At 38.9% G+C, this 9,620-nt stretch overlaps 1 protein-coding gene across 1 annotated transcript in view; it reads left to right on the top strand.

The window, feature by feature from the left end:
* Window positions 1-5,443: 5,443 nt before the first annotated feature.
* The window catches only part of LOC136846667 (uncharacterized), a 31,864-nt gene continuing 27,687 nt past the window's right edge, over window positions 5,444-9,620 (top strand). The window contains exons 1-2 of the mRNA XM_067117678.1: window positions 5,444-5,764; window positions 8,023-8,606. Of these exons, the coding sequence (XP_066973779.1) occupies window positions 8,045-8,606 (562 nt within the window). The 5' untranslated portion in view covers window positions 5,444-5,764; window positions 8,023-8,044. The remainder of the gene's footprint in view (window positions 5,765-8,022; window positions 8,607-9,620) is intronic.

The raw sequence follows: 9,620 nt of genomic DNA, 5'->3' as shown, positions 1-9,620 counted from the left end.
CAAGATGGTCTAGCTCACTTGCTGAAGATTGTTGCCTGAATTCTGTTGGCTTTTATCTTTATTCTGACATTTATGAACTTTTATGACATTGAAAGTTAGCTAGCTCCGACATCAGTTATCCTTTGTGAGAAAGTAAAGAATAGTTTGCTCATTGTTAATGCTCGGAACATCACCCTCAAAAAGAAAAAGTTGGTGCGCTTTCCCGTGCAAATGCCCCTAACCCATCAATCGATATGTGCAATAATTAATGACGCTGCAAACTTAGAGTGATGCTAAGGAAAGCAAACGCACCTGCGAAAGTCAAAGGTTTTTATGTTCGATATATAATTACACCAAATCATGATTGCACAATAGAAATTCACCATCTTTAGCGAATGATGTTCTTATCAAAACCTTTCTGAGTCGTACAGCATGATTCACGTGTACAAAAACGAAGGAAATGCTCGTTAGCTCAACGTATACTAAATTCATATCGTTGCCATCTTACAAGATAGAGTATCCAGTAAATTTTCAAAAATTTCTGCAGACTTTTAAACCGAGGAACATAATTAGTATAAGCTCTTTTAATTTCAGTAATCGTATCTTGAAGAGAGAGAGAGAGAGAGAGAGAGAGAGAGAGAGAGAGAGAGAGAGAGAGAGAGAGAGAGAGAGAGAGTTAAAGGCCCCAACTGATTTGTAGGAAAAGTTTATCGGAAAAGATGAAGAAGAGGAACCTGTTGTTCGCAAAATCGATGGCGGTTTCATACATTATGAAAAAGCGATTATTCATGGGACAGATTCTTCTTGCTGACTTTTGTTTTTACCACTCGTTCGCTTAGTGCAGCTACGTAGTAACTGCGGATTTTAAATACAGAATGCTTTCCCTCTGATTTTCGTTCTTTGTTCTCGGGAGCGAGCAAGCTGGTCCAACTTGCTAAGTCAGCAGTCGCCCAAAATATTTTAACGAATAAAAAAATGTGCAGTATAACGTCATCAGTGTCTTCTTCTTCACATCCGTATATGCCAAGCGGGCTTAGGACTAGACATACACGACTCACGCGTGGGTTCTTGGTGTCAGGCGAAAATCCCCCATTCTGCGATGACTGAGTTGTGCCCTTGACTGTGAGACAGTAGCTGGGCGAATGTCCCAGGGGACGTGACAAGATGGACATGTCATCTTTGCAAAGATTCTCGGGGAGGACTGTACTTTAGATCAGCTATCTATCTTTGTTAGGGAGGCGGGCCTCCTCGACAAAATTTTGATCATATACTTATACAGTATGTGTTTATTTATGCATATATATATATATATATATATATATATATATATATATATATATATATATATATATATATATATATATATGTTACATGTGTGTGTATGTATAACTGAATCACGAAGATATGGAACGTGACGAATGTACAAATACAGGCAAATGCCGAGAAGGAAAAAATGAAACAACGGAGTTGTTGCTAGGCCTTTCGACACATGGTCCTTTACTAGCAGACGCTAGTGTCAAAAGCCTTAGCAACCACTCCGTTGTTTCACATTTCCTTCGTGGCTTTTGCCTTTATATATATAACAGGGACAGTATGGCCAGCAGAAACTTCGGCATTTTCAGTTACGAATTTATTTATTTCCATCACCTAACGTTTCGGGATACAAATCCCATCTTCAGGAGTAAAAACTAGAGAAAATGAAAATTCCATACATCAGGAGTCAGACTAAAATGGAGCACAGTAGTAAACCATTCTTTAAAAAATAAACAAATAAATAATAATATATATAATATATATACATATATACTTCAATATATCCAATGTGAGACTCCGTTTAAACTTACTTATTTATTTATCTTTTCAATTTCATATTTAGTCAGCGGACAATAAACCTAAGAAAGCTCCAGAGGGGAATTAGCCTTCAGAGGGAAAATTATAGGAATAGGTGATAAATGAATGATTATGAGGTAATGGAAAAAATAAAACCATTTCACCTGAATTCAACAGACGTCAGCGGTAATGAAGACTCCACAACTTCATCGTACTTGCTTTGAGCACTTACGAAAATAATATCAGTAAATGGATAAACACAGTGCCCGCGTTCGTTCAGCACAGAGGCAAAGAAGAAAAAGCTAATAATAATAATAATTATAATAATAATAATAATAATAATAATAATAATAATAATAATAAATAAATAAATAAGTAAATAAATAAATAAAGAATGAAGAGTGTCCAATCCTGAATAAAGCGGACGATCCGTGGGATTGGGGAAAACGTAAGCAGGGGGAAGAATTAAAGGGCCTGACTGATAAAAAAAAAACAGCTGATTGAATCGATAGTCTGGACCGACTGAAGCTGCAGTCTTCAGTTTAGGAACAACTGAAATATACGTATAAAAGCACCTTTAAACAACTGGATCTGTGACATAGTTGTACATGTGTCTACGAATGTACACATTCATACGTTTGTATGTAGCCTATACATCTGTAAATGTGTGTTTTTTCATACATGGGTGTTGTTATATTCCTTTGAAGCTTTCCATGGAGGAATCTTCTTCATCAGTGAAAACTAGGATTATGGAGATGTTTCCTAATTCATTCAATCATTTAATACCAATTTTGTCCCCCACTAAGTTTTGCTATCTGCTCCAGTTCGTGGTTCGACTTTGGGATGACAGAACGAATCTTATATTTCCTTTATACACAGTTATCAAAGTTCTTCTAGCTTCCTTCCGTGCACAGAGCTACAGGGAAGCTGTCTGTCTTCGTGATAAGACTAACATACGAAACAAGTACCAAAAGGCTTGGCTCTATCTTTAACAAGGGTGTGTTTCCTGTACAAGATTGAGTTGAATAAGGTCAACCCTGATTTTTATTATTTGTAGCTCCTCATATCATGAGCGATGAAATGTAATTTAAAATCCTCCATGAATGTTGTATAACATTATGAGTCATTGCTGCTTGAATCAGGCCTCTAAGGTCTGATGCACACAGAGTAAGAACGCTGGCTCTCTTTTTATGGGACTTGCTAGGGCTCACCTTGACTCACAGGTCAGACAGCAATCGTGAAATTAAAGGCAAATCACTTCTGTGCCCTTGAAGACAAATTGAGATGGTATGGACATGTGGTAAGAATAAGTGGGGAGGAAGGAGTGGAGAGGGCTTGGGTAGAAGGTCGAGAGAGAGAGAGAGAGAGAGAGAGAGAGCTCCAGAAGGTGCTATCCATCTTGGGATGAAGTTGCTAACTCCATACCACAGACGAGATTTGGGCACGTAAGTTAATGTACCGACTGCGTCTAGCATTCAGCGCATCTTCTCTTGCTCCTTCGAGCATCCCTGAAAAAGCTGTCTGAGCAGTGCTGAATTCAGTGTGCCCCGATGGGAGCGATATAAATCAATATCCACCTGTCAGCTTTCCAAGGGTCTTGCCCTCACTGGGAACCTCCAACTCGGACGCGAGATGAAAGTAGCCTACAGCTCTGGCCAACTTAATCCGCTTAGGATCCCTGTCGCTAGGCCGAGGATTCACCGTCTTCTTCTTCCTTGTACAGCCACAGACTACCTCAAGGCAATAGGGGAACTTTCCACCTCTGTCTGAAGCCTTTCCTAACTGCTGCTAACAAGAACCCGTACCGGCCTAAGGCCAGAGCTTTTCAACGCCAACAATCGGAAGGACAATTTTGTATTCTTTTCGCACCATCATTTCCACATTGAGAAATACCTATCATTTCATATAGTTTAATTTCATAAAACTTAAAAGTTACCACGAAAAAAGCTTGAACTTTATATTCTGGAAATCCACTGACGTATACATTAAAGCTGTTATGGAAGCTGGGTAAACTTTGCAATTTAGCTCTTCATATCAGTCTAAGGGACTTCATAGTAAAGGTTATGGAAGTCAACCTTGCATGTAAAAAGGTTTTCCCAAAATGGATGTGTGCGAGGTCCATCATAAATATGAATTAATGAGAAAATTTGTTTTTTTATTATATATATATATATATATATATATATATATATATATATATATATATATATATATATTGTATAGATAGATAGATAGATAATAGATATCCTGCTAAGAGCTGTGGCATCATATATATCTACAGTCCTAAACACCAATATTACTCCTTTCTTACAAAATGTCCAGTTATTTTTTTTTTTTTTTGGGGGGGGGTTTGCACAAAATGCTGGTGGAAGATAGTTTCAGCGAGTATTAAATGGCACTTGAAACATTTGCGATAACTGCTTTAGTGCAACCCAACATTGTGATTTAACCTTCATGTAATACTACTTTGATTCTGTTTTCCCTTTGTTATACATATATGCATATAAAAATTACGACCTCGCAACTCGATATCTATGCATAGATCACATTTTTATATGCAATAAAGAACCATCAACTGTTGTCATTAGTTTATAAATCCTAAAAACGTCTGTGTTGCCCTCACAAAAAGAAAATGGCCGGACGGTGGTGCCACCCGCGTTAAAACCCCCTCCTTACCGTCCCTTACGATCCAGCGGCGGCCCTGACCTATCCCATCCACACTGAGCTTGACAGGTTAACGGGAACTGGTTAGGTTCCTTGCGTTCAGCTGATGTTTTAGTTTTGTCAGTCGTGCAATCTTTTTTTATTTTTATAGAAAGACAAGATTCCTCAGTGTGATGGTTATTTCCAGGTAGTCTTATGTTACTCTACTAGTTGCATTTTGTTTCGTTATTATCATTTGAATAGCAATATCTCGTCTGAGTAGCGAAGATTAAGTTTTTTTTTTGTAATTACAGTTGTGAATGGTTTTTGCCTTTAACAAAACATTGCAGGCAGGGCCACAAGCTTCACCAGTTGGAGAGAAATCGTATTGGAAAAATGAGAAGCATATGGGTGTCATAATCAGAAAAATAAAATGTAAGATTATGGATTACTAATCTTGATAGTAGAATGAACAGTGTCAGGCTGTATCTTCTTAATTTAGCAATGATGGGACATTTTGCAATATTTTAAATGCAGCGTGTCAATCAAACAATAACATAAATATAATGAGCTACTGAGCTAATCATCTTATTGTGTTTTGTAAGCTCCACTTTACGGATTGTTTGACATTAGATTATGCTTATAAAAATTCATCATAAGAATTTATATACCATAATAAACACAAATTCCCATTAAATAAGTTATTAAAACCCCAATAATATATAGGAAATGAATCAAAATGGTTGTTACAAAAGACAATCATCACAACTTTATCTTACGTTTGGCAGGGAGGCAATGTGATGGCCATGTCTTACAGGTTGAGTCTTTTGGTAACAGGTAATATTATGACAATAGTGAGTCAAGGAAATCATGTTCGCCTCGGTGAAAATGATTAGGAGTATGTTTATAAATACATTGTTAATAATAACAACTAATTTATGGTAACAAAAACGACAGCCTTGAAATGCCTCTCATGATATATTGATCAGGTACAGTAGTAGTAGTAGTGTGCGGTCACCTATTATGATCCCTGTCTCTCTGGTTGATACTGATATTAACAACATTAAAGAACGCATGCAAAGCAAATGCGGTGTTAATATGAACATTTTCTTGCTTACTCGGATGCTATGAAAGAAATAGTACGATAACATGGACGTTTTAACCTGTGCAGCAGCAGCATTTGTTTTCTTCAGTAGTTTGCAAATGGCGCAAGACTTGTTTATGAAGGAGTACGCTCACACTCGAACCTGATATCTCCTTCAAGAGGAGATTCTGCTTTGTTTACATGTGTGACAGCGATAGACAGGAACAAGTACGTTGCTTTAGACGTCCAAATAACTCTTGTTAGTCCTTTGCAGAGCCTTGATAAGGGCGATTTTGGGAGTAGTAGTTGCCTGTCTTCGCCTGGCGATTGTTGACCTCCGAGGGAGCTTGTAGCAGCCAATGTCTACTGAAACCTTCTACCATTTAACGACGTATGATTACGGTTCGGTGCCGATTTTCATTCGGGTTCGTAACTTCCGTGTGGCTCGTCGTACTTGCAGCCCTTGCCACGAATTGAAAAGCCGGCAATTGACGGGAGATTGCCCCAGTAATTTCCCTCAGGAGGAGGAGGAGGAGGAGTTCGCATTGATTCCTCAGGTTCCTCACAACAAACGTTAATTAAACATGAGTTCGCGTACAATGGGACTTGTTGTTGTTGTCATGCTGCTCCTGTTGCCAGTGTTGACTTGACTCAAGCGCGTTGCGACGTCCAGACACTCTTGAACGCCTTGCCCTCACTACTGTACCCTAGAATCAACGTTAACACGTCAGGAGGTCAGCCTCAAGTATATAGGCCTGGGTTTACCGATGCCCTTTTGATTTATGCACGTGCCAGGTTGTCGTACCCGTAACTTTGGTTACGTTAACTTCAGGGTTTAGTAGGTGAATGACCAGAATTTTTAGATATAAGTAGAGGTTAGGCCTGGTCACTCCTGTTGCTGCTGTCAACAATAGGCAAGCCTCCTTAGGCCTGCAGTAGGTCTTAGAAGTTTGTGTACTTCTCCACAGAGGTTAGCATAAGTTGTCATAGCCATTAAGTTAGTCTCCCGTATGATTAAATTTTGGTTGAATTCATATTGGGTAATCCTACAGTTTAGGGGTCCAAATTCTCTGCATTATGTAAAGTCAAGATCAGCACACAGATTTATCAAATATTTATTGAATCGTGGAAAACGGTGAAAAATGAGCAGTTTTATCTGCTTACAGAAGCAAAGATTGTAAAAAAAGAATGGGGGAATAAAGGGGGGAACGTAAATGAACAGAAACATGTCTTAGGGGATACAGACCCTTAGAATTTTGAGAAAATCATTCTGCTTCTGTAAGCATGTAAACTGCTCGTTTTTTCAGATTTATCGAAGAGTGAGAGCCCGTGCCAGGTTCCTACCTGGTTCCTAAGCGTCACTCTACAAACACAGTTGCGTGCACACTGAACTATTCGTATGAAGTGCAGAGCTTTATTCCCTTTTTTTTTTTTTTTTTTACAATCTCTGCTTCTGTAAGCAGATAAACTGCTGATTATTTGTAGCAAATATTCTTCAGTCTGCAGAAGATAAAAGAAGAAATTGAAAATGTTAATGAAAATTTAAACACACACAAGGAAGCAGTGAATTTTGACCCCTAAACTGCAGGATTACCATAGGCTGCGCTTACGGTATTAACCAAGCCAAGCCTGCCGTATAGCTTATACCCATAAGTGGGCTAGTGCTGTCAATGCACCACATGTATTACTAAAGGGGATTTGCAGTGTCCCTTTGCCCCCTGGGTGCCCCCACTTTCTTGCCATTTAACACACTCCATATAGCCTTATGCTTCCCAACTATCTTACTGACTTGCCCCTTTAACTAGGCTCTTATGTTTTTTCATGGTTCATTCTGTGGATATCTTTATCACACTATTCCACCACCCCAAGCCCCATTTTTGGTCATTCCAAGGAAGCTTTTTGCACAGAAATATTGTTTATTAATGACAGTTTTTGACAATATAGATAAGGGTGTATGTGATTGATGTAGTACAGGCGAGATAATTTGTGAAATGTTCCAAGATGAGAAATTTAACATCTTTTGTTAATTCAACTTTCATCCTCCATATTTAGTATCAGCCCATTGGGGGATGAAGATAAAAAAAAAGGAAAATGAACAAAAGATGGCAAATTTTTTATTTCGGAATATTTGTCCAAATATCTCTCATGTACTGGATCATAGACACCCTTATCTATATAGTCAAAAATTGCCATTAGTAAACAATTTTTCTGTGCAGAGCTCTTCCTTGGAATGACCAAAAATGGGACTTGGAACAGTGGAACAGCATGATGGGCCTAAAGATATCCAGAAAATGAACCATGTTACTGGAATAGCAAGGTGAAATTGCAATTCCTTAATTTTGATCATGTTAACTGCCAGTTATACAGTATTTTCTTTTGTCTTGCTAACTAGGCACACCATACAGTGCTTGACTTTTAAACTTGTAGAATTTCATTTTCAGTTTTCAGTAATTTTTTAAATGACTGCATCTATTCTTACTCCTCAGATTTGGATGATGTGAGCTGAAGATGGGTGAAACACTACGAGCAGAGGAAGTTATTGAAATGGAGAAACAAATGAGTAATGAACTTCAAAAATCAAAACTCAAGAATGGGGAAGCACCTCTTCTTGACCCCACAACACATCGAAAACTGATGCGACTCTTCTCCAGGAATACAAATGTAAACTTGTGTTTGCCTGTTGTCAAGCTGCACAGACTTGACGCTAAAGATCTGAGAGAATGTGAGCTGCTCAATAAGGAATGTGCAGATTATCTGTGCAAAGAGCTAACAAGGCTCAAACGAAATGCCAGAAAGAGAGCTAAGAGAAAATTTATCAAGGCAGCAAAAGAAGGTAAAGTTTTCATCAAACAAGAATGTGAAAAATTACCAGCTCCTGTTCTCGAAAATTTGACCAATGGTATAAAAGATAACAGCGTTGCTGGGCCATCTCGGAAATCAGATGTCACGGTGCCCCGTCACAGTCAGGGTGAAGGCAGTGGAAGTCCATTGAAGAGACCAAAGTCGGAGGGGAAAATCAAGAAGAAATTGAAAAAGGAGAAGCTCCCTCTAGGTGAAAACTCTGACCCAGGTAAGTGTATTGATTGTTATACATTTCTTTAAATGGACAACAAATTTACAGACATTTAAATGTAAAAGTATTAGTTTGCTCCTATAAATATAAAAACCATTCCCTTTTGTCTAGAAGTATCCCTCAGCCTGAGCTGGATTTGGTCGTTAAGGGGCGTGAGTGGAGGGAATACCCTCGATCACGTCATCACCAAGCACATTCTTTTAAGTAAAGATGTCTTGCTGCGCTTGTGTTTTTACTTTAGGTGCTTTGTTTACTTTACCATTGGTAAATGTGATTAATGGAGTTTTGTAGGGTGTGAGCAAGATTTTGAGGCTCTTCATGTCCTCTGTATCGATGGATCTCTGCTCTTACTTCTCCTTTGTAGGGGTAGGATCTGCAGCTGTCATGGGAAGGTTTCAATAGAGGAGGAAAGCTTTACTGCAACCCCTTTCATTTCTTTTACTGTACCTCCATTCATATTTTTCTTCCGTCTTGCTTATCCACCCCTCTCCTAACAGTTATTCATGGGGCAACAGCGAGGTTTTCGTCCTGTCACACCTTTCAGACCTACCTACTCTCAGTTTCCTTTCCAGCGATGAATGACCTCATAGGTTCCATTGCTTGGCCTTTGGGCTAAACTGTATATTCCAATCCATTCCTTCCCACCCCTTAACCTCTCCTTCCACATGTACACCACTGCTCTTACAGTCAAGAGGGGATTACTTATGAGAAGGTGAGTGATCACTTGATGCTCCTAACTATATCTCATTGATTGCCACTATCTGTTGTTGCTGCTTCTCATTGAGCTCTTTCTCCTCTTCCTCATCCTCTCCTTTCTCTTCCTCACTTAGGAAAAACAGGAAATTCAGAAGACCTCTTACGAGAACTCTTTATGGATCTCCCTTCTAAACTCCACCCAGGCTTGAATCTCCTTTTGAGAAGCATCTGGGTGGGCTTGGGTGGGCAGCTGGATCGCTTCCATCCATCAGTGAGGGAGTTTTGGGTGAAAGACCAGGAACCATAGGACAAACA

The sequence above is a fragment of the Macrobrachium rosenbergii genome, chromosome 15, assembly GCF_040412425.1.
Source record: "Macrobrachium rosenbergii isolate ZJJX-2024 chromosome 15, ASM4041242v1, whole genome shotgun sequence".
NCBI classification, from domain to species: Eukaryota; Metazoa; Arthropoda; class Malacostraca; order Decapoda; family Palaemonidae; genus Macrobrachium; species Macrobrachium rosenbergii.
Note: the sequence above shows the minus strand (reverse complement) of the source record. Positions and strands in the feature narration are given on the sequence as shown.